At 44.7% G+C, this 25,785-nt stretch overlaps 1 protein-coding gene across 2 annotated transcripts in view; it reads right to left on the bottom strand.

Moving 5' to 3' along the window:
- NUP93 (nucleoporin 93) overlaps positions 1–25,785 on the bottom strand; it is a 111,048-nt gene that overhangs the window by 8,298 nt on the left and 76,965 nt on the right. For both annotated transcript variants that reach the window (XM_028096528.2, XM_088027382.1), the window contains exons 6-16: positions 14,752–14,826; positions 12,290–12,379; positions 10,604–10,743; positions 5,901–6,033; positions 4,275–4,432; positions 2,922–3,087; positions 2,626–2,719; positions 1,752–1,943; positions 1,045–1,171; positions 861–933; positions 516–560 (exon numbers count right to left, since the gene is read on the bottom strand). In XM_028096528.2, coding sequence (XP_027952329.2) covers positions 516–560; positions 861–933; positions 1,045–1,171; positions 1,752–1,943; positions 2,626–2,719; positions 2,922–3,087; positions 4,275–4,432; positions 5,901–6,033; positions 10,604–10,743; positions 12,290–12,379; positions 14,752–14,826 — 1,293 coding nt within the window. The remainder of the gene's footprint in view (positions 1–515; positions 561–860; positions 934–1,044; positions 1,172–1,751; positions 1,944–2,625; positions 2,720–2,921; positions 3,088–4,274; positions 4,433–5,900; positions 6,034–10,603; positions 10,744–12,289; positions 12,380–14,751; positions 14,827–25,785) is intronic.

Below are 25,785 nucleotides of genomic sequence, written 5' to 3'. Positions count from 1 at the left end.
TCACAAACTACCTTCTGAGAGAGGTCAAGCATATTGCTAACTTTTCTATCTGGGGAGAGTACATGGACTAAACAGTTTCCTTCCTTGCATGTTTTCTGAGCCAAGAATAGCAGAAATGTGGCCTTCTCGGCTCAAAAAATGGCAGGCATGAAGAGTCCTCTGGACATAGTAAAAAAGCTATCTAATCAGGGCACCTGGATGGCTCAGTCAGAAGAGTGTGTGATTCTTGATCTCGGGGTCATGAGTTCAAGCCCTACACTGGGTGTAGAGATTACTAAAGATAAAAAAGCTATCTCATCATAAATTGACATATTTTAAAGAGAAATATAAATGTGTGTTAAAATCAAGGGCATTATTTGTGGCCTGTGATTTTCATTCTTTGTTTTTTAAACTATGTAATTTCATTCAGATCTGATTCTTTGTCACCTTGAATCCTGAATTCTAACTACATTCTTTTAACAATTGTACAACCCCAACAGCAAACTAACACATCACGAGAAGTACATTTAACCCACCTTTCTACTTCCATCATTCTCTAGTTTCCCAAGAATCATATCAAACTGTGGAGACAAAAAAAGTTTACTCAATTTACTGGACAAGGACATACACATAAGCCACAATTCTGTGGAGATGAGAGAGGGGAAGAAAATAGGGGAGGCAGGAAGAGTTTCACATAAACCAGGACACAGTGAGACTGAATCAGTATTTTCACTCCCAGAAACAAAAAAACTCAAGAGAACAGAAACCCCCTGGGGCCATATCCACCACAGCCATGTTGGGGTACCATGCAGTATCACGTTAGCACGGGTGTGCGCACTGCAAATCATGGGTGGGAGAGGAGGGCAGAGGGCCTGACTTACCTCTCGACTTTCTATCACAAGCTCACTCACGCAGCGCAAAAACATGTTTTCTCCTTGACTATCTTTCTCGTCCCTGGAAGGGGACAAGAGCAACATGACTTCTGGCATGGCCTTGAGGCCCCTAATAGTCCTCAGGATGGCAGAAATCAAAACCAGCTCAAGTAAATGGTCAAGAGAGTTTTACCTGAGGAAGTAAAAGTACTGGAGCGCCTCCCTCGGATCTGTAGACTCAAACTTGCGGGTGTAGAGCATGAGTAGCCGCACAAAGTTCAGCCGCCGTATGCAGGGAGGGTCGCCGGGCTCGTGGCTGACTGCACCGTGGGGGAAAGAAATGGTCACGCTCACGCTGCCCCTCTGACCCAGGCAACCAGAGACTACAGGAGCTGAATCCAAAGACTCAGCAGCATCTACTCCTGCGGCCTGGCCAACATTTGCCAATCAGCTTCAGTACCCTGTCCTCCGTTTCCTTCCACGTAGAGTGGAGGAAACGGCATTTTGTAGTAAATTACTAGGACGCCGGTCTCTGGTTATGGCACGTGCACTGCGTGATTCTGCTGCACTGCTAAGGAATCTGCAGACATTCGTCCACATTTACCTCCTGCCTCTCTTCTGACTCTCCCACCTCAGGTGGGCATGCACAGAAAGGGGCTGCTGGGGTTTCCAGTTAGGGCGGTAATGGGAACATTACTAGGGACTGCATCTTCCACTCCGTTCTCCAGGCAGTCTGGCTGACTGGCCACGGCGCCGGCCCTCTGTACAGTGCTGTCTACACGGCTCTAGAAGGACTCAGACCATTGGCTCAAATCCCTGCCGGCTGCAGTCATGTGTCCGCTGCCGCCCGCCGGGGGTGACACCAGTGTTATGGTGACACCACTGCCAACAAATACTCACGGAGCTGAGCACTCTGTCCTGAGGATTTTAAAAGCAGCTTCAGCTCAAAGAGCACCAGCGCCACGTGGACAGCGTGGCAGCGCAGCCGCTCCATGCGGAAGAGGAAAGCAATGGCGGCTTCGAACTGCGCCGTCAGGAAGAGGACTTGGAAGTAGAGGAAGGGCTGCTGGTTCACCGTGAAGTGGGACTCGCCTGGGGGACAGGAGACAGAGCTGACTCAGGAGCTGAAGCCCATGCTGACGGGATGAAGGGGCCCTGGCAGACACAGTGGACGGCTGTGGGAACCACGACCTGGCTCCATAACCTTCTCCAGCCCTCACAACACAACTGGCAAGTAGGGTCGTGCTGTAAACCCAGACCGCCTGCACTAGGGGGGAGAGGAGGAGAGTTCAGGACCTTAAAATGCTACATAAAAGAGGCTGTTTATCTCCTTCACCCTGGTAACAGTCCCTCAACAAGGAGAGGAAGGAAGATTTCAAAGAGGCTTCAGTTCACTCAGATTCACAGGTGTGTGAATTCAACAAATGCTGACCACTCGGGATCTTTTCTTCCCAGAATTCTTACACACCCCTCATCTGTGCTCAGATACGGTCCTTAAGAGACCCACAAGGAGGTAATAGCCAAGTCCTCGCTGTGTCTCTCCCTGAACCAGAGCAGTTCAAAGAACTAGGGAGAAGAGCTTACTGTATAGGACCACATTAATCACGTACACTGCTGAAGCTCACATGGCCTCTACTTGAATTTAAAATCACTAGTTTGTTGTGTTAGGCTTCGAAGATCCAGAGTTCAGAGATGAAGGATTTTCCCAGAGGAAAGCTAAGCTGTGACCTTCGGGGACAAGACAGAGAAGCTGGCTCTGTTTAGGATATCTTACCATAGTCTTCCAACAACTGTTTCTGGAACTGTGAAAGAGTGAGCCTGTCTTGTGGCGAGCTGGTGCCGTCGTCATCGAAACACACTTGGTTCAACTAAACCCCCAAGAGAAACACACGCATTGGTACGACCTACTTCATGAGCCAGGCATGCAGAGCCGTGGGGGCTCAGGAGACACGAAATTACCAGTCCTAGCCACCTACTGGCATCACACATTAAGCAGGTACAAGCTGCATGCAGAACACGAGCAGAGGGAAGAGGCGAATGCCCTGCTCGGGCAAAGGAAGCAACGCCTGCCTTAAGCCACAGGTAGTCCTCGGTCTTGTCAGCTACTTCGCTCTGGTTGTCGGTGATGTCACATCTGCCAATGATGCAGTACACGGCCCGCTTGTAGGGGTCCGTGTTGTTCCTGAGGGCCCTGCGGTAATGCAGTCGGAGCTTGTTTTCTGTGGCTGGAGACAACCTAAAGACACAAGGAACACAACAGATACACACACACACACTAAAGACCCTCAAGGGCATTTGAAAGCACCCCAGGTCCCAACCACATAACAGAGTTATGAAGGCTTCCTTCACAGACACTGTCCCCAACCATATCCCCTGGGTACCACCATTTTAACCTGACGTGCAGCTACCAGCCACCTGTGTCTCTCTGCCTGCGGCTTCCTCCAGTCAAGACCTTCAGGGGCAGGTCAGAAATGCTAGGGAATTAACACTCCCGCCCACTCCCCAGCAGCCCTCAAGCCGTGGTGGACAAGAGTGAGCCTTCCCTTAGCTGTCTTAGCCCCCCTCTGGCCTCCTCACCGCCTTGTACATGTAAGGTCACCTCCCAAATAAGCTACTTGCACTCAAATCCTTGCCTCGGGGTCTCCTTCGAGGGGAACCCTAAGCCATGAACCCTACTCTAAACTCTCTACTATGAGCAAGACAGGGGCTTATGGTTTAAGATGATCTCTGGACATGGCATTATTCACACTACCTAAAAAACTGCCTTGAAAACTATCTCCAGTACTCCACAGGAGAAAATGGAGTGACCACCATTTTTTCTTTCAGATACAGTACGTATATTTAAACTGGATTTGAGTGAATAAGAACTTAAGTCCAACTGCATTAACAAAATCCAGAGAAAAATTAATCCAAGGAGTTCCTTAATGGAAGAGAACTAAAAACAAACAAAAAAAATCCCTCACTTAGTTTCAATGATTACATTTCAAAATTACTAACTTTTCATTCTAGCCTTTGAGCTAAAAAGTGTGTGACCACATTTTCATTGTGGGCCAAATGGAAAAGCACCAAATGTTAAATGAAGTGGAATACAAAAGAGTTCATTTTATAAAGCATCCTTGATCAATGCCTGGGATTTACAGAACAAGTCAAAACATGCTCCCAACCACAGTCCCTCCCACTGGTACAGAAAAATGCCCAAACACAAACACATGTAAGTCTAGACATCAGTATCAGAGCAGGGCTCTTTTAATGTTCTCAACTGCTCTTCCCAAGACAGTTCTACTTGCTTTCTAAACTTCATTTTTTTTCCCCCAAGCAGGGACTTATTTTGAGCCATGCACAGGGTAAAAGGGCAATGCCAGTGGAGGCCACCCTGCTGATTCCAACTGGCTTCTTCTGGATGTACCATCTAATTCACCATACCTTCTGTCCTTGCTGTTCATGTACTCCTGGAACCAGGTTTTAAACTCTCCCAGCTGGTGCTGGGCTCGGTTAACCACCTGTGAAGCGGCAAACAGGTCCCCACAGCGCATGCAGTAATAAATTAATGCCCACACAGGATGGCCTTCCACCTCTCCATCCTAGAAGAGGAAAGATGCTCAAATAAACAGGCAAACAAAGTTAACTGGTGGCTTTCTGATGCACTCACCTCTCCTCACATTAAAGTCACTTCAGTTTCACAACAACCCTGTTAGGTGGGGACCATCAATAGCCTCCTCCTCCCTGTTTTACAAACAAGGAAACTGAGGGAAAGGGATGTGAAGTAACTTGTCCAAAAGCTGGTAAATGCAGTCTGGCTCTAGAGCTTTTCCTCAAGAGCACTACGTGCCCCAGGTGACTGATGGCCAGCCTGCGGGTTCACTGTAGAATCCCAGTAGCCAGTATCTGGGTGACATGTTCTGGGACAATTCACAGACACTCATTCTTGCAACCCTCGCAAAGCAAGGGCTAAAGACGTTTACTGAGCAATAAGAGACCATCATTACTGCACTTGAGTTTATGAAATGTTAACTACTAATGACCAGTCAAATGGATACTGGCACTCTCATTCATTCGTCAGTTGTCCATCCACTGATTGAGTATCTTGGTTTTGGACATAGTGCTAGGCACCGGGGAACTGAGAAGGCAGCCCCATTCCCAGTCTCCCTGTACTCGAGCTTATCTATCCTCAAAACGGTTTTGTCATCGGCTGCACGGTGGCCTGTGATTACTTTTCTCTCCACTTCTCCCCAACTCCTCCAAGGAGGTGGGTCTCAGACTTCCTTTCTTGGTCCCTCAACCCTTCCCCCCACAGGACTTTTTCTAAAACCAGATCCGATTGTGTCAATTCTCCACTTAAACCCCTTTGAGCTCTTTACATCCACAGTGCCTAGCCTGGTACTCCAGAACTTCACCTGCTGGCCCTATGTTTGCCAAGCCCTGCCACATGCCCGATATGCTAGATACTCTTTCCAGCCTCCATGTATGTGTTCATGCTGTTCCCTCCACCTGAAATATCCTTTTCCAAGACCTCTAGCAGATGAGCCCCTATTCTTTGAGGGCAGTGCAAACCTCACCTCCTTTATGAAGACAGCCTCCTCTGTATCCCACCACCCTTGGCATAAAGCTCCAGTTTAGTGCTGTGCACACGGTATAAAAAACTGTAAGATAATTCCCCCAACTGGACTATGAGCTGAAAACAGTCACATTCTAGGAACTATACTGAACTCCAATCTTTCAGATGTTTGAGCCAACAATCTCAAGAGTCATCCCTGACTCTGCCTGTCACACCCACATCCAAGTCTTCAACAAGTCCTATGGGGCCTACTTTCAAAATACGTCAAGAATCCAATGGCATCCTCCCCCTGTGTCTTCCCCCACTCAGCTGAGCAGCCACCACCAGCTCAATACTAGCCTCCCAAGGTCCCCCAGCCTCCCTCCTAGCCCCACGCTCTGGTCTTTTTTCCATACAGCAGTTTGCAGACATAACCTAAATTTAACGGCAAATGCCTATCTGAGAGAGACTGACTACAGGTGTGTAACTCACCACACAGAGAAAAATGCCAGTACCTGAAGTCCAGGCAAGGGAGCTGGAAGTTTGATGTTCAAGAAACTTCGAACCAGCTGGTAAGTCCCAGGCACCCCGCCTAGCTGGGCCTGATGCAAGTTTCCAAAGACAGTCACAAGGGTGTAATTCTTGTAACTGGAAAAATTGAAAAGGAAAAAAAAAAAAACGAGAGAGGTTGAAAATACATATACATATGTTATGTCCACATCCATGCCATTAGACTGTGAACTCCACAGGGAAGGGCCTGGATTTCCAACCTCACACAGAGGAAGAAACCATGCATGCTTAATGAAGCAAACTACATTATTTACCCAGTGGGGAGCAGACCATCCTAAAGATTTCTAATCGCCATGGATGCTCAGAAGAATCCCTAGAGGAACATAATTGTGGACTTCTACTGAATTAAGGCCTAATGTGCAGACTGCTTTAGCTCACAGCTGAATGCTTTGGTGGATTCTTTTTAAATTTTTTATTTTGAAAAATTTCAAACCTACAAAAAATTAAAAGAATAGCCCAATGAATGCTCATATACCCTTTACACCTCGATTCATCAGTGTGAACCTTTCTGTACATGTTTTATCTCTAAGTAGATAGGTACATACACACACACACACACACACACACACATATACACCCACTTTTTTTCTGAACCATTTGAAATCTGTAAAAACAAAACAAAACAAAACACCCTTCTGCGAAACTACGGAAATCAGGGGCTGCTTGTGCTTTAAACACTGCGCTATGTATCCCCAAAGAACTAGGACATTCTCCTACCCAACCTCAACACCATTATGACACCAAGAAGCTGAACAGTAATACACTGTTATTACCTAAAATATAACCCACACTCAAATTTCCCAGTAACGTCCTTTGTAGTGTGTGTGTCTCCCCCCACGTCCAGGATCCAAGCGAGGAAATGCATGGCACTTAGTTGTCCTGCCACTTCCAGTTCCTTTAATCTAGGGCAACTCTACCACCATTTTTCATGACACCGACCTTTTAAAAAGAATCCAGGCCAGCTGTCTGGTAGCATGTCCCACAAGCTGGACAGTTCCCTCACGATTTGATTCAGATTCAACTTTTTGGACAAAAATCCCACACAGCGGATGCTGGTACTGCCCAGGGAGCCCCACCACAGGGCAGGTAATATTTGGTCTGATTACTTGGTTAAAAGTGTCGTTCACCAGATCCCACCACTATAAAAGTATCTTTCCTTTTGAAACTGGTAAGTACCCTGTGAGGTAGTCCTTGGAAGTCATGTGGATATTCTGCTTACCAACAATCTTCTACCCAGTACTTGCAGTTTCCATTGCTGCCCTTGCTGAACCAATTATCACACTGATGGCTGCCAATGATTTTCTATCATTCCCTCTTTACTTACTTGCTAGCATGCTTCTTTAAACCCTGCAAATCCTTAAAATCTGTACTGTTTTTAAAGTGCTTCCATACTAAGATGAAATGGTTCCAGTTACAGATATCCAAATATGGGGTTAATATAATAAAGAACTTTCGGGGTGCCTGGGTGGCTTAGTCGGTTAAGCGTCTGCCTTCGACTCAAATCATGGTCCCAGGGTCCTGGGATCGAGCCCCGCATCGGCTCCCTGCTCGGCGGGGAGCCTGCTTCTCCCTCTGACTGCCACTCCCCCTGCTTGTGCTCTCTCTCTCTCTGATAAATAAAACTTAAAAACACAAAAACCAAAAAACAACTTTCTAAATATGGTTCTTGTCCAAAGCAAAACAGACTGACTCAAAAAAGTCAGGTGCTCCATATGCACAGAGATATTCAACACCAGATTAAGTAAAACAACAGAATGAGAGAGTGTGAGAGAGACAGAGAGAGAGAAACATCTAAATGTCAATTACATACACACACAAAAATAGACTCAATGGAATTTGATAGTTACAAAAAATGATACTGACAAAGAATTAAAAAAGCAAACTACATAAAGCCACGTATTTACACATTTGGATCGTAACTGTAAAAAACAAAATCAAACAAAATATTCATATATCAAAAATGGGGGAAAAGTTCAAGTGAAAAGGTACAGGAGCCTCTGGATGTGGTATAGGGGACCTCTCCCCTTTTTGTCAGGTCTTTTGGCATTTCCCCAAATTTCTATAATAAGCATGTAGCATTTTTATAATGAAAAATAAACAAAATTCAATCTAACAAATGTAGTGAGTTTCCCCAACACTGAAAGTATTTAAAAGCAGAGGCAGGAAAAGAGATGAGAGAACCGAGTCCTGTAGCAGCCGGGACAAACAGACGCCCACTACACTCTCTTCAGGCTTGAATTAAGACAACCCATGTGCTGATAAAGGCCTAAGTTGAAGAAGCAGCCTGAATTCCTTCAGGGCTTAAGAAAAATATATACTGTTTTGAATCTGGTATGTAGCAGGGAACAGATCAACCAACCCTGTATTTTCTCATTATTTTCAGCCTTATACGCAAAAATCATTTGGAACTGGATCTACTTTGCCATGCTGTCAGTAGATCTGCATTGGCAAAAATACTTCAAAAGTGAATATAACTGGGGCGCCTGGGTGGCTCAGTCAGTTAAGTGTCTAACTCTTGATTTCGGCTCAGGTCATGATCTCAGGGTCGTGGGATCAAGCCCTGCGTCAGGCTAGACACTGAGTGTGGGACCTGCTTGGGACTCTCTCTGCTCTCCCCATCTGCACCAATCCCCCAAATGTTCTCTCTCTCTCTCTCAAAAAACAAACAAACGAAAGTATAATTATCCTGAAATAGTCCCTTTTATCAAAAGAGGATAATGAATTCTTTTTTTTTTTTTAAAGATTTTATTTATTTGAGAGAGAGAGTGAGAGAGAGAGAGCACACGAGAGGGGGGAGGGTCAGAGGGAGAAGCAGACTCCCCGCTGAGCAGGGAGCCCGACGCGGGACTCGATCCAGGGACTCCAGGATCATGACCTGAGCCGAAGGCAGTCGCTCAACCGACTGAGCCACCCAGGCGCCCGAGGATAATGAATTCTTAAAAAGCATGCCACCAGGGAGTGATGCCACTAGAATGAAAGGACAATAAGGTTACAATAATTGTGGACAGGAAACTCCCAAGTAGCTCCAAGTGCTTCCAAAGGAATTAAGGAAAGGGGCGCCTGGGTGGCTCACATGGTTAAGCGTCTGCCTTCGGCTCAGGTCATGATCCCAGGGTCCTGGGATCGAGCCCCACATCGGGCTCCTGACTCAACGGGGAGCCTGCTTCTCCCTCTCCCTGGGCCTCTTCCCCTGTTCATGCTCTCTCTCTCCCTGTGTCTCAAATGAATTAAAAAAAAAAAAAAATCTTAAAAAAAAAGGAATTAAGGGAAAAAAACAATTTTCAAAGACAAATAAATAAAATTAAATAAGCAAAGTGGAAAGAGTAATAAATGAAATGGGATGGCTTACAAGATATAAAACTAAGGAATGCTTGATACCACTGGTAAAGTCAAGCACCAATGTTAAGGAGTAGGTTTACTAAAGAAAAAGCAGACATGAGCAGTCATACCCATTAAAAAAAAAACCCTAAAGGTTTTTATATATTCTAAGAAATTTGGACTCTTTTTGCTGCATGTAGCAATACTACGATATACATTAGGATCTTTATGGCTGCAGATCAATATACCCAAAACTTACATTATAAAAATTTAGCAAAAGCCTGAGAAAATACTTATTAACTCTTTTGTGCCAACGCAAAAAAGAATTAAAAAAAAATTGGGGGAGTTCTGGATTTTTCTTAACAAGGGAATGGAGGCTAGTCTGATGGTGTTCATTTCATGTAGCAATTGTATAATTATTACAGTATAAAAACCTACTCTCTGCTGCACCAAGTCTGAATTACCTCAGTTTAATTGACAAGGAAACCTACGACTTCCTAACCAAGTATTATTTGTTGCTAAAGGGCAGACACAGGACCGGGCACTGGCAGCTGCACAGGCTCACTGGAAAGCGCTGCAATTTAGCAAGTGTATTCAACTCCGCTTTCTCTTTTCCAACTAGCAGAGAGGGGCCCAGCAGCCTGCCTCTGAAATAAAGAGGGTCTGTTGCACACTCATGACAACCCCTGCTGGTAAATTCAGAGCTGGAAGGAGTGTCCGCGGGGAGGGATGAAAGGCCCAGGCCCTACCAACGAAGGAGATAATAGGGCATAAAGGCCCAGCCACAACGCCCTCGGTGACCAACTCCAGTTAGTGAGGAGATAGCAAAGCAACCCAGGCACAAATCACAGGCATCAGCAGCTGGGAAGGATCCAGATGCGTAAGGGATTAACAGAATAGAGCCAGAAGGAAAATAAAGGTTCAAGGACTCTTCCTAAGGCTTGAAGGTGGTAAAATTACACACTTCCCAGGTGTAAAAATTAAAATGCTCAGAGAAAACAAAAGAGCCTAAGGAGCAATGGCTGAACCTCATTAGGGAACAGGATCCCAGCCTAAGGCTATGGCCTAATAATCCTGATGTCTCCATACTGAGGGCCAGGGAGCAGGGAAAGAAAAAATGAAAAGCCTAACAGCGCTCCCACTTGCCCTGATTTTATACCGTTGCAGACACAGTCCTGGTAAAGAAGCATTTCTGAAAGCAGGATTTGATCTCTCAGCCTCGCTCAACCTTGTGCTATGAAGCACTTCGCCCGAGGACTACTGAACACATGAGAACGGGCTGACTTGCGGGGACTGTGAAGCCAGCTGCACCGTGCCAGGGCTGCCTTACCTCTGCTCCAGATATGCCAAGGCCTGCCTGACAAACTCCATGCGCACTTCCACGCTGCTGCGGCTCTTCAGGGCATCACTCGCTGGCACCAACAACACATCTGTCATTTGTTTTACCATGGTCCACATGTCCGAGATGTTCTGCACATAAATGAGACTGCATGTGACAATGCTGCAGGGCTGGAGAAACGGTCTGGCTCTTCACGGCTCTGACCTCAAAGGCAGAGAAGGTAAGGAGGGGGAAGGGGTTAATGTACTTCTGTCTGAGGCCCTCAGGCTTCAGCTCAGTACAGGAGATGCACCTCTGCCCTGCCGCTGCCGGTGGCCGATGAGCGCCTTCCTGTCCTGAGCTGGCTTTCAGATCGATTACCATTCCAGGTCTGACATAATCACCCACATAATGAAGACCACACAACAGTAAAAGGAACACTGAGTCTCTGTGGGTTATCCCTTACAAGAGAGTGAACACATTTATAATTGTCCAAAGCTCTAAGAGTTTAAACTCAAGTAGCTGCATTTCAGTCCTTACAAGGTCATCTGAGTTTCTTAAGACTTAAAGAGTTTAACCTAAATAATACAGGTGTTGTCTCCCAGAGACTCTCCAGGGGCCATTGCTCTCACCCCGCTTTGTGAGTGTCACAGCCTCCCATTTTCTTTCCCACTCACTCCCTTCGAGACGCCTCCATGACAGCCTCCCAGGAAAGGAACGGCATTCTCTCCTTCGTGTTACCACCACACAGATGGGACTCCCTCTCCCCAGAATCCTCCTGGCTGTAAATCTCCCCTTAAAAATGGATTCCCTGAACGCTTTGCAATATTCTAAAGTTAAGAATCCTTGGAAGACAGCACTGATTGGAGAAGAGCAGGTTTACACTTTTTCCAAAGGAAGAAAGAAAATCCTGTTCTGTCTCCTTCAGAAAATGAAACTGTAGAAAATCTACCCAAACGTGACTCTTTCTAGGTGGTGAGATGGTAGGTGGGTTCTTAACTTTACTCTTTAGATTTGCTTGCACTGCCTTATATTTTACTATATAAAAAAAAAAAAAGTCAGATGTATCTTTAAGGACCCTCCCCCTCCTCATCTGTGTGTGAGTACTTGCTTCCGTTGTATCATTCCCTCCTTTCCCTATTCCTCCTGGCCACCTACCAATCCACCCATCCACTTTCTTCCCCCTAGGTGGAGAAAACTGGCCACGAATAAGAAGTGAGGGACAGGAATCAGGAATAAAGATGGGGAGTCAGAGAGGAAGGGAACCAGCAGCACACAAAGAATGCACCTAAAGACCACATCTGAGTAATGTTCAAGGGGCTCCCTGAAGTGAAGACCACACCCCTTTACAATTCAGCTCCTACAACAGAGTCCCAAGGTAGTCTGTCTAAGGAGGAAAACCGGTGAGGGAAGAGCTGAGTCTTGACAAGACTTCAAAGCAATACAGCTCAAGGAGACTTCCTGTGACCATTAATTGATCCTGGCTGGGCCTTCTAAAGATGCATTAAAAATACATGGAGATGGCATCACCATCAAAAACCACCCCAAAGTTATTTAAAATAAAACTCTGAAGGACAGTTAACATTTTATTCCATGGAGCAGGGTGTCTCTTGAGCACATTTCTGCCCTGTCAGCAAGCTGCTAATCCCATCTGAACACCAATGCCACGTTTCTCCTTGGGTTAGCTCCGGGCGCTACCTTATCATCCAGCTCTGCGACCGAAGCACAGAGTTCCACGAGGTTAGGCTGCAGGTGCCCATTTACAATCTTCTCGTTATAGATATAAATCTGAAACGAAAAGCAAAATAAATGGCACAATTTCTATTTTCTCTTCTTTTTAAAACCTCTTGAGGCAGTTCTGAAGCCAGCTTCTGCCCAACGCCCAGCAGAAGCTTCAGCCAACCTTTCCTTCCTCAGTGTGGCTGAGCCATCCATCCTGCCTGGAGGGCAAGGCCTCTGGCCAGCTTCCCAGATGTGCCTTTGAAATTCAGGCAGCAGCAGCAGCAACACACCAAAGAGAACTGCTGCCCCAGCCTTCCTATCAGCTGAAGAGTGGAAGGAGGGTTGTCCTGGTAGAGGAGGCCCACAGGCACTGCTGCCCCTCCCTGGCCAGCAGATCCTCCAACCCAGCAAGCGAGGGCCAAAGGGGAAGATGGGACTACAGGAAGACTTCCACTGCTGCTTCCTAAGAACCTGCGGCAGAGTCTGCTAATCCTTCTGGCAAAAGGACTGAATGGCCCCAAGCCAGGGCTGGTGGACTGAGTAAGGAGTGTCAGGCTGCAACCCTCCACGTGGGTTTTAAGAGCAGTTGTTGCATGTCTGGAGAACCCACTTCTCGAGGAAAGAATCCCTGCTCCCTAGGAAAATTTTCTTGAGAAAAAGGAACTATGTGATATTTAAGGTATGGAAAAACCACTATTACTTTGATTTTTATTTTAAAAGAACTGAAATAATGATGGTAAAAACCTGTGGGTTTGGGCGCCTGGGTGGCTCAGTTGGTTAAGCGACTGCCTTCGGCTCAGGTCATGATCCTGGAGTCCTGGGATCGAGTCCCACATCGGGCTCGCTCAGCAGGGAGTCTGCTTCTCCCTCTGACCCTCTTCCTTCTCGTGCTTTCTATCTCTCATTCTTTCTCTCTCAAATAAATAAATCTTAAAAAAAAAAAAATCCGTGGGTTCTATACTCTTTGCATCTGAAGTCCTTGTCCTACACCAAGGACTGAACAAGGTAGTGAGGTTAGATGAATCAGGACCCCATTGAACCTTATTTCCCTCTACTTTATCTGGGGGATGGTATCCCGTAGCCTCCAGAGGCGTTACAAAGATGAAATAAAATGTTTTTTAAACTACAAGGTGGGGGGGCACCTGGATGGCTCAGTTGGTTAAGCGTCTGCCTTCAGCTCAGGTCACGATCCCAGGGTCCTGGTATCGAGCCCCACATAGGGCTCCCTGCTCAGCGGAAAGCCTGCTTCTCCCTCTCCCACTCCCCCTGCTTGTGTTCCCTCTCTCGCTCTCTGTCAAATAAATAAATAAAATCTTTAAAAAAAAAATAAACTACAAGGTGTTTATTCACTTGACGTGCATTTATCAGGAGCCTTCCCTTTGCAAGGTAATTTATTCAACTCAAAGATTCTCTCTCCACTAGAGGGGACAACCCTGTAAACAGATATATGACATGGTGTCCTGAAACTAGAAAATGTTTCATGGAGTCTTAATTTCACAGATACAGAAGAGACATAGTTTCTCTACTCACAAACTTATCATTTCATCAGGCCTAAATTCTGGTGGTGGCTGTGGCAATGGGAGGAGTCAGCCATATAACGAAGGTGAAATTTAAAGGATGGATGGGGCGCCTGCGTGGCTCAGTCGGTTAAGTGTCTGCCTTCGGCTCAGGTCATGATCCCAGGCTCCTGGGATCAAGTCCTGCATCCCTCTGCCTCTCTCTCTCTCTCTTTCATGAGTAAATAAATAAATAAAATCTTTTAAGAAAAAGAAAATAAAAGATGGAGATGTAGCGGAGAGAAAGACAGAAATCTAAATCTGTTTTCCCTTCTATCCTGATACTATTTTGTGCGGAAAAACAGCAAATTATAATGAAACACACAGGGAGCCAACACTGTTTTATTCAAAAGGTCAATTCCAGGTTTGTACTGTCCCCTCAAGGTAGTTTTAGTCCAATAGCCTCTGTGCTCACCACAGAGCATCTCAATCCATCTCCACGCTACTGCATAACCATGATACACCATGCTTACCAAGGCAGAAAAGCATTTAGAAAATTTCTATCAACAAAGGGGTGAAGAAAGATTTCTGATAATACCATCAGCCTACAAGGTAATTCAGTTAATAGAGAACTCCATTTGCTAAGCAGTGCAATTACTCGAGGCTTTACTATACCTGGGCTATGGCAAATGCAAAATGAGATGCGCTGGTCAATGTAGAGGGCAGATTTCCATTTTCCTAAGTCAAATGTGAGTCATTCTATTACCCAATTTGATGGAATTCTCCAGTGACCTAGGTGGTAAAACATTAACCAGTCCTCTGAATAAAAACCCAACTTGTTTTCAGGCTCTGACTTTCACATGAAGTCTTGGTTCTCTTTTACTCCCCAGAGCGCTCACATAGAATTGTCCTGGGTCCGATCTTCTCTGAGAGCATGCTCACCTGCCGGGCGTAGGCCATCTCAATGCTATCCAGAGAACTTCGACCAGGGGGTCCCACATCACTGATGTAACTTGGCTGTAGGTAAATAAATATGCAGCATTGTGATTAAGAATAGCATTTACATGTAAAGAAAAAAAAAATCCTACAAACATACACTCGTCTTTAACAAAGCTGTGAAGTCTCTTTCATACTAAGACTTCTTCAAAATGAAGAATTTAGGGGGTTTCAATAGGACAAAACTCTCTTCCCATGAATACACAAAAAGGGAGCAGGCATGAGACCCAACTCAAAAATAACGGGAGGCTAGATAAGCTGTAAGGATATCTCAATGACTATTCCTGGAAACGCACATCTTTCCAACAATCGGATCAATCTCAAGCCCCATTTCCACACCATCCTCTCCCTCCATGTGTTCACACCAGTGAAGCTGTTGTTATCTGTGGGCTTCCTGTTTCCATCAATCATATCAGACAGCTGAGGGACTGGAGTGTAAACGGTTACAATTCAGACATTTTCAATCCAAAGCCCACACTAAGAGAACAGCTGCTGATTAACTTTCTACACCTGAAAATACAAAGCTAGTCTAAGTTGGGCGGTCATTGATTCAATCAGCAAACGTTTGCTAAGCGCCCACCGCATGCGTAGCTGTGTGCAAGTCCACCCCCACGGGGATGACAACAGGGCAGCCCACAGAGCCTGTCCCCAAAGAGCTTCCCATCTATGGGGAGAGTCAGACACAAACAGAGGGAAAAGTTTATTAGGCTTTTTTTAAAGAAAGACTAAAGTTAAATCTTTAGTTAAGTTTCATTCTCTACTGTAAACAAGTATGGTTCAAAATTAGGTATATCTTATTAGGTATATTCTTAAATTTCTACAAACCTGTGCTATAGCAAATTTTTTTAAGTTTCTCCCATTGAAAAAAATGCAATGCTGTATTGACTAAAACAAAACAAAAAAAAGGAGTTTAAAGCAAGCAGGTTTCCTGGGAAACCGGCAGAAGACAGCAGCAAAACTTGCTGGCACTAGCAAAGCTGGCAAAAGGAATATTTGTGTGGGCAAGTGCTGGGAGTAGGGTGGCGAGGAGAGCGGGCAGGAGGCTGAAAGGCGAAATTCTGAAGAGTGAAGGCTGAGCTGTCAGGACACCTGGGTTCCGGGAGGGCCACTTCACTCCCTGACTTTGGGGTCTGGGGCAAAGCACACTCTCTTGGAGCCTCAGGTTCCCCTCAGTCGAACGAAGGGGATGTCCTAGACAACCTCAGAAGGTCCTCCTCAGCTCTGATTTTCTGCAGTCACTGCTACTAAAAGCTTGAAACAGTTTACTGACCTTGGCAGATGCTGCTGGCTGGCCGACCCAATGATCATTTCAAATCCCTACCTCTCACCTCCACTCCCTGCCACCTTTCAGTCTAGCAGAGGCAGTTAAAGACACCTAATAGTGTGTTGGTCAATGTTTAACAACCGGCTTGGAGAAGGGGCCTGATGTGTAGTGTCGGCTGGTTTCTATGATGTGAAGACTCCCACCATGGCAGATGTCAAGCTATCCCAAGGAGTATCAGCTAGACTGCCAACTTTCTGAAAATTTACCTCTACCCACTACTGAATATACGCTTCCCCAGCTTCCACTGCAGGTGGGAGTGGCAGTGAACCATAGTTCTAGCCTATGAGATGAAGCACAAGTCTGGAGTACATTCTGGGGACAGCTTCTGCTCTTCCTGATGAAGCGAAGATGAAGAGCCTGGCATGGCCTTCCAATCCCCCTTGACGCCCCCCAGTGTAAATGGGATGCACAGAGCTGTAGCAGCATCCTGTGCGCCAAAGCAAGTGATGTGCTGAGGATGGTGGTGTACAGAGAGGCACTGGGCCTCTGATGGCGGCGCAGAACAACTGAATGAAGGCCCACGCTCTCTCCACACCCACAGACTTCCTGTTAGGTGAGAACAAAATAAATCCTTATTTAAGCCACTGAAACTGGTCTTCTGTTACTCACAGCTGAAAGCATTCCTATCTGAAATACAGAATTAGTGAAAACCACCAGGTCATAACAACAGTTACACTTATTAAGTACTACTATATACCAAGCACCATCTTAATTCCCACAACCCTAGAATGTACTTTTATTATGTCAATTTTATAGATGAAGACACCAAAGCACAAAGAAAGCAGCTTGCCCAAGGTCACTCCAATAGGAGGCGGTGGAGCCATTGTTTGAGTGCAGTCTGGCTCCGTAATGTCTGTCAGGGCAGCCCAGGGCAACTTTCCAAGGACAGCCATCAAAGACCAAGAGACGGGTGGTTAGAAATCCTGGCTCCAGTACTCACTACCATTATGATCTTGATTGCATTCACTGCTTCTTTGGAGCCTTGGTTTCTTTAGCTGTAAAACAGGAGCGGTAACAACATCCACCTCCGGTTTGTGATCAAGATGAAGCAAGGAGAAAAACAGTACTTACCTCACAGCATTGTTGTGAGGAATAAGTAGAAAGAACTCAGCACAGCCCCCAAACACTAACTATTACCACCTTTTAAACAAAACATAAACAACTATAATGAACATAGGAATAAACCCTATTGGATAGATATGGACACCACAGAAACATAAACTATTTTACTTTGTGCTGGCTGGAAATTCTCATCTCATTTTTCTACAATAAATACATATTCCTTGTATGAACAGAACCCCCCAGCAGCTCATTCTCTCCTTCTGGACTAATTCTGAGTGTTCCCAGTAACACACAGTTGAGGCCTATTCTATTAGCCAGCCAGCCATACTTTTGGAACAGAACTAACCATATGAAAGTTGATGATCCCAAAGTCTTTTTTATTTTATTTTATTTTATTTATTTATTTGAGAGAGAGAGAGAGAGAAACAGTATGAGAGGGGAGAAGGTCAGAGGGAGAAGCAGGCTCCCTGCTGAGCCGGGAGCCTGATGTGGGACTCGATCCCAGGACTCCAGGATCATGACCTGAGCCGAAGGCAGTCGCTTAACCAACTGAGCCACCCAGGCGCCCCCAAAGTCTTTTTTAAAAAACAGCACTAAGTCTATTAACTCCAGTAGCCTAATTGAGGGGAGTGACTAGGAGGATAAAAAGGGGAACACAACACTAAAACATTTCTGCAAGGACATAGCTGTTTCAGCTATATATACGTAAACAGCCTTGAGAAATATGTTCCAGTACTAAAACCTAACTTTTAAAAGTATCCATTTAAAAAGTAGTTGCTTTTCAGCCTTCAAATTTCCATTTAAATTAATTTTGCCTAATGCTCTTGTTTTCAAAGTTACCTCTCCTTCATTTGCCCTTGGCCCAGTCTCCGTCACACCACACATAAAGTCAATTATCCCAACAACAGGATGTGTACGTGCACATTCCTGAGCCGAGGAACCAGCAAACATTCACTGGAATTTCAAACCCAGGAGCTGCTTGAGGGCTGGGAAAGCAGCTGCCAGTATGTTGTGTGGGATTAATTCCAAACCCCTTGGACACTTGGGTCTCTCTGCACCAGGGCCTGATGGCACCACGACAGGAACGACAGAAGCAGGGAATCAGAGACCAGAAAGGCAGGGAAGATGGGCGGGCAGGGCCAGAGAGGGCAGCAAGGGGCTCACCCAGGAGTCTGGAGATACGACAAGTGAAGAATCAGCAGGGAGCACAGAAATGAGAAGTCTTCTCAGAATAGAGGGTAATCCCAAAACATTAATAGAACATTCCAGGTCAGGTAGGAAGTGGCTGGAGGGTGGCAGCAGGGAACCACAAGCTTTGTTAAGCAACTACTTTTGTACAAAGAATATCCAGGTACAAATAAAACTTTTCCCAAGAAGGGCACATTCTACTTAGAGAGAAAAGATTGTAACTAGCATTCTTAGCAAAATAGGTATGGGGTAAAAAATATATATGCAAATACTACAAAAGGATGAGAGTTTATTTCCAAGTATAATGTTTGATTTTATATAAGCAAAATGGAACCAAAGTGATTAATTCACAATAGCTGGCTATAGAATCTGTACACAGAAGTCCAGTACTACTAGAAAGAAACACCAATTGGGGACCAGAAGACCCAGGTTCTAAATGCAACCCAACTGTGTGACCTACAGTAATGACATCTTCACTTCTCTGGAGCCTCCATTCTTCACGGACAAAGTGGGAAGGATTCTTGGGCCATTTACACAATGAAACCTATAGAGCCACTAAAAAATGGCAGACACCTACACGTACTAACACCTAGAAAAGGCTCCAAACTAAGTTCAAAAAAATCAAACCGTAATGCTAAGTTGTAGAATCTAATATATAAGATGGTGTTATTTATGGAATAAATGGACCGCGATGAGCTGAAGTTGTCCGTCTACAAGTGCACAGGAATGCACGAGAGGGAGCTCGAAGGACAGCAGGTGCGTTGCTGTCAGACGTTATGGCTGCGTGGAGTGAGGAGAGCGGCCAAGTGTCCGAAAGGGCATCTATATCGCTCTACCGTTGGAATACTGTGCAAGAAGGTGCTCGTGTATGATACATCATGATGTGAAAACGAAGGGCCTGTTTGGGTTTTTTGAACTTCTTTTTGAAAGAACAGCAAAGCACTTTCTATACTTGAAATCCCACCCACATTCCAGTTTGTGAAAGAAATCTTCCCCCCAGGAAATGACCAGGGAGCCATAAAATACAGTTTGGAATCATCTAGTCTAGAGTTTCCCAATTCAGACTCTGTTGGTCTCTATTTGACTGTATTCCACTGAATCTAATACATCATCTATGATAAGACAGGTTATTTATGTACCACTAGGGAAGGGAAAATGCTGTCAACTAAATTATGACACTGGATTTAAGATACACCCTGATTTCAGAGATTTTAAAATGTGGAAAAGTTTTGTGACTGGGAATTGATGAAATCTGGTATTATGTCAGTTATCAAAATGAGAAATTATATTCAACACTCACTGTTTGTGCATCACAGTGTGAAATGTTACCTTCACTATCTGCAATTAAGCTACAACTTAGCTTCTCAATGGAGCCTGTTGCTTGCTAGGCTCAGTCATTCTCCAGACAATTACATTAAAGAACCATCTACGGGGGTGCCCGGGTGGCTCAGTCGGTTAAGTGTCCAATTTTTGGTTTTGGCACAGGTCATGATCTCCCAGAGAGAGCCCAGCAGGGAGTCTGCTTCCCCTCTGCCCCTTCCCCTGCTCATGTGTGTGTGTGCTCTCTCTCTAATAAATATATAAAACTTTGGGGGAAAAAAACCCCATCTGTTGACTACATCTAATACCAATGCAGGCATGAGACTGACTGTACTGAAGTTAGATAAAAACTGACTTTTAAATACTGTTTTAAAAGTTGGCTAAGATATATCAAGGATTCCCAACACTGCTCAAACCCCATGTGTTATCATGCGAGCAGCACAGCACTGGGGGTGTTCTCCCTCCCACTAACCACATGCAAGGATGCCACAGGGGTTCCAGAAGTCTCTTTCTTGCTTCAAAGCACATGGTTTTTATTCAGATCAAACTTGAGAAGTTATTAACAATCTTTCAATTCTTCTCTTCCTTTAAAAATTCCACCTCTTTCTTCAATCATATTCTAAGGAAAGCAATTTCCCAAATTGAATTTATTCTATGGAAGCATCATTTCCCTTCTTAAAACTTGCTGGAAACAGGTATCACCAATGTGTTGTTGCTCTTCTGTTATCAGAAGGCTTGGAGGTAAAAGGTTCAGGAACCTACCATATCCTAGTTCACTTCTGCTTTTATTTATTTTTTAAATTTTTTTTCAAAGATTTTATTTATTTGACAAAGTGAGTGAGACAGAGCAAGTGAGCACAAGCAGGGGGAGATGCAGAGGGAGAGGGAGAGGGAGAAGCAGGCTCCCTACTTAGCAGAGAGCCCAACGTGGGGCTGGTTCCCAGGACCCTGGGATCATGACCTGAGCTGAAGGCAGATGCTTAACGACTGAACCATCCAAGCACCCCTCACTTTTGCTTTTAAAAAAAGTCTCAAGGGGTGTCTGGATGGTGCAGTTGGTTAAGTGTCCGACTCTTGGTTTTCGCTCAGGTCGTGATCTCAGGGTCGGTGAGATCGAACCCCATGTGGGGCTCTGTGCTCAGCCTGGAGTCTGCTTAAGACTCTCCCTTTGCCCCTCCCCCATGCTCTTGCTCTCTCTAAAATAAATAAATTTTTTTTAAAGATTTTATTTATTTGAGAGAAAGAATGAGAGAGAGAAAGCATGAGAGGGGAGAGGTCAGAGGGAGAAGCAGACTCTCCACTGAGGAGGGAGCCCAATGTGGGACTCGATCCCAGGACCCCAGGACCATGACCCAAGCCGAAGGCAGTTGCTTAACCAACTGAGCCACCCAGGCGCCCAATAAATAAATCTTAAAAAAAAAAAAAAGTCTCAAGCTTCTCTTTATATTAAATTATCCAAATGTGAACATTTTCCTTCAAATGTAAGGTCAGCTCAAAATGATCAAAAGCCTCCTTCCTAACCAATGATTCTGGATGCCAACAACCTTATTCCTGACAATAAAGTGCCCAGAAAAGAATGGTTTAGATGGCAAGTCATACTTCTTTAATTATTTCTTCTACTTATACACACAGATTTCTTTCATTCTGAGAGATACTTTATAAACCAAGGGAAATCCCTGAAAGGGGCCAGATCCCTACTGAAATGATTAAAATAAATTTCATGTGTAGCTTACCAAATACTAACAGCCACCATAAATACTGCTCAGATGTGTTGCGTGCGCACTCTCTGCCATCACCTGGCGAACCCTTTCACACGTGTTCTACATTCCTTATGACACTTCTTCCAGAGGGGCCATTTTCAAGAAAGACACCCAGGCCCGGGAATCCCAAAGCCTATCTCTGGCCTTCACGCTATGTGGTTTCCTATAAACAGGGTAGAGGAAAATGCCTGCCCAAGTGGAGATAACATCACCTTTCCATTATTGTTTGAAGAAGATTAGAAGGAAAAAGCCTGTAGAAATGGTTAAATTTTAAAAAGGCAAAAAATACCAAGCATGTGGCAAGGATACGGAACAAATGGAATTCTCTCACAGTGCTGGTAGGAGGGTACATGGATACAACCATTTTGGAAAATCGTTTGGCAGTATCTGCCAGTGATGAACACACGCATATCCTCTGACCCAGCAATTCCCCTCTTAGCTGTACCCAACAGAGACGCAAACATATGTCCACCAAAAGACACGTACAAGAAGGTTCACAATGGCACTATTTATAAAAGCAAAGAACTGGAAACTATCCAAATGTCCATCAACCCAAGAATGGATAAGCTGATTCTAGTTATACTGTTCAGCCATGAAATGAATGGCCCACAACTACATGCAACGATATACAGTATGTTCAGCAAAAGAAGCCAGAAACAAGAGTACATACTGCATGACTTCATTTACATGAAGTTCAAAAACAGCCAAAATTAATCTACGATGTTAGAAGTCAGGACCATGGGTTCCCTTGGTGGTGGTGGTGGTGGTGAAGTAGTGACTGGAAGGGCACACAAGGAGGGTTGTTGGGGTGCTGGTAATAATCTGTTTCTTCATCTAGGTGTGTTCCATTTGTGATAATTCACGGAGCTGCATACTTAATAATGCATGCACTTTTCTGTATATATGTTATACTTCAGGAAAAAATTTCAAAACAACAGCAACAAACAGAACCAACAAGGTTGCAGAAAATGGCATTTCCCTACGTGACCTAAAGGGAGAAGCATCTGCATCCCTTGCCAGCTTTTACAGCAATGCTATCCATTATGCTAGGTGTCACAATAGAGAAGAGCAAAAGTATCGATAACTCTCTTCCCAGGGGACTCGAGGTCAAGGAAGAAAAAGTCTACTAAATAGACTAATCTATTTTTAAGAGAAGGGCAATCAAAAAAGAACATCTCATTAGCAGCTTATAATTACTTCCAAATCCCAATACAGACCACAACCTATTAACACCATTTTAAAAAATGAAGTTTATAAAACCATGAGTTGTTCTACTTATCTGTCCAGACTCACAAGAAATTGAGAAACATTAGACTGGCCAAGGGTTTTACGCATTAGTTCTTCTTTCCCAAAGATCTGATCTTAGTCTTTGAAGTCTCTGAGTCTAAGAAATGTGCCACGGGGTCCTTAATGAGTAGTTTCCTAACACAAATGTCTTTAGCATTTATTTGGGGGCTAATTTAACAGAAAAAACTGGTTTTTAAATCAGTACGGGATGTATGAAGTTACCCTGTAGGCATGACACTGCCAAACTACCCACGTTTGATCCAGACTTCAACAGAATAATGGTATAGAAGCCAACAGTCCTGGATCTCACCAGTATACTACGTGTCTCTCTGAGCCTCGGTTGTCCTAGCTCTTGTGAGAAAAGAATGCTAGCTAGCCACGGAACAAATTCCAGGATAAAGACTTCATTCTCTCTCTCTAATAAATAAATAAAATCTTTAAAAAAAAAAAAAAAAGACTTACCAGGAAGCACTGGTAATATTACTTGAAATGTCTTACACGGTAATTTTTGTTAACACTGTAATTTTTAATCTGCACCTCTAAATCATCTGAAACAACTTTTTATAACAATAATAAAGGGATGGCCATTATGGGTCAGGTGTATTATCACTAATCTTCCCAATCATCCCATTTCACCAGTAAAGACACTGAAAGTCTGCAGGGTTAAGTCCCTTGAACAAGGTCTCAGAACTAGTGAGTGGTGAAGTGAGGATTTGACCCCCAGATCTGTTCGCTCCTCAACAGCAGAGTGGTAACTGTGTGGCAAGTCATAGCTCCCCAAAGCATAAAGGCAGACATGACTGATCAAGCAAGATGCTCTTTCCTGCCACTCCCAAGAAGAAGCCTCAAAGTCCCTCTCAGGAAAGATCTCCAGGATACATGAAGTGAAAAAAGCAAGATACACAACAGAGCACAGAGAAAGCTAACTTTTGTGTAAGGAGGAGGGAGGAAGGTAAGAATGTATAATCTCATATACCTGTGTTCATATAAAGAAACAATGGAAATATAAACAAGAAAATAGTAATAGTGATTACATCTGGGGGAGGCAAAGCGGGGAGGGAATGAGCTTTTGAGGGACAGGGTACTTTAATTCTTGAATCATATAAATACATTGCCTTTTAAAAAATCAGATTTCAGAGGGAAGAAAACCCTCAACTTAGCACTACCCCCAATCAATAAACACTGGCAATTAAAACAAACCCTATTTAACATTCTCACTCTAAAATCAGTTTCAACGTATCTCTAATACTTCAGCTACCACAAAGTTAGCCTGAGCCCAATGACTTGTTCAGCAAATATTGCTTGAGCATCTGTTCTAGGCACTCATCTAGGCACTGCGGGTATGAGTAAAAACAAGACAAACAAAATCCTTACCTTCACAGAGCTTATGTTCTACTATGAGAAACAGGCACTAAGCAGTATAAAGACATGAAACATACACAATGGTACGTGGAAGGAAATGCTAAGAAAAATACGGCAAGAAAAGGGGATACAGGAAGTGTTGAATGGGGAGAGGCTGTGTTAGATTCCAGGTATCAAGGCCTTGGAAGGCCTCACTGAGATGGGACTGGATAAATATTTGAAGGAAGTGAGGGAGACGGCCACACAGCTACTTGAGGAAGAACATTCTCGACAGAACGCAATAGGAAGCACAGAGGACCTGAGGCAGGAGCAAGCCTGCCGGCTCTGTTCAAGGAATCTGTCAAGGAGCTTGCATGGCTGGAGCAGAAAGAACAACGGTAAGAGTAGTATGAGGTGAGCTCAGAGAGGCAATACCACTAGGTCAGGTGAGGACAGAGAGGTCATGGTGAAGACTGGTTTTCACTCCAAGTGAGGTAGGTGTCACTGGAGGATCCTAAGCAGAGGAGTGACATGATCTAACCTGTGTTTTAACAGGGTCATTCTGGCTGCCGTGTTGAGAAGATATTGTACAAGGCAAAAGCAGGGAGACTAGTGTGGTCGGGTACCTATAAGATGGTTCCCCGCCCCCCCACCCCCCAAATCCCCACCTCCTAGGATTCAAGCTCCTGTATGATCTTTTCCTCATGAGTATAGGCTGGATTTAGTGACTTACTTTGAACAGAGGGGATGGATATTACTTTCATGATTAAGTCACAGAAACTCTGGTTTCTATCTAGGGAGCACTTTGGCTCTCCCTCAGATTCCCCACTCTTGCTCCAGGAGAAGCAAGTTATTATGTTGTGAGCAGCACAACAGAGAGACCCACATGACAAGAACCTGATATCCCCAGCCAAGGGCCAGAGAAAACCTAAGGCTTGCCCAGAGCCACACTGAGTGAGCTTAGGAGGGGATCCTCCCTGAGTTGAATCTTGAAATGATAGCTTCAGCTAACACTAAACCCTGAGCCAGAAATCCCAGCTAAGCTAAATGCTTGTTTGCAGCCACTACGGTTTGGATAATTTGTTAGACAGCCATATTAGGTAAAACCAGCAGTTAGGAGGCTAGTTCAATAATCTGAGAGAGAGGTGATGGTGGTTTGGACCAGAGTGCTAACGCTGGACTAGTAAGAAGTGGTTGGAGTCTGGGTATATTTTGAGAGTAAGGTTAATTGGACCTGCCAACATGAGAGAGAGACTAGGTGGGAGAAGGAGAGGACAAAAATGAATCTGAGGTTTTTGATCTGAGTAAGTGAAAAATTGGACTGCCGTTTATAAAGATGATAAACTCTGTGAAAAGAAGTCTGGCAGGCTGGCATGAGAAGGGGGATGGTGGGCAGTTCCTATCATGACCCAACTATGGACATGGAGAGCTTGAGATGGCTATGAGACACCCAAGGAGAGCCAAAAGGCCACTAGATAAATGAGTCTGGGCTGTAGGGCTGCAAGGTAAATCTGAATCGTCAGCATAGAAATGGTATTTAAAGCTACAAGCCCAGATGAGATCAACGGGCAGTGATTGAGGGAGAAAGCACAGGTCAACGATTGAGCCCCAGGACACTCAAACATCTAGAGGTCAAGGAGCCTGAGGAAACTCAGCAAAGGAAGCTGAGCAGAAACAGCCAGACATGCTGGAGGAAAT

Source organism: Eumetopias jubatus, unplaced genomic scaffold (genome assembly GCF_037043125.1).
Source record: "Eumetopias jubatus isolate StellerSeaLion01/CBP00866 unplaced genomic scaffold, mEumJub1_p1.0 scaffold_10, whole genome shotgun sequence".
NCBI classification, from domain to species: Eukaryota; Metazoa; Chordata; class Mammalia; order Carnivora; family Otariidae; genus Eumetopias; species Eumetopias jubatus.
This window is presented reverse-complemented; position numbering and strand designations above follow the sequence as displayed.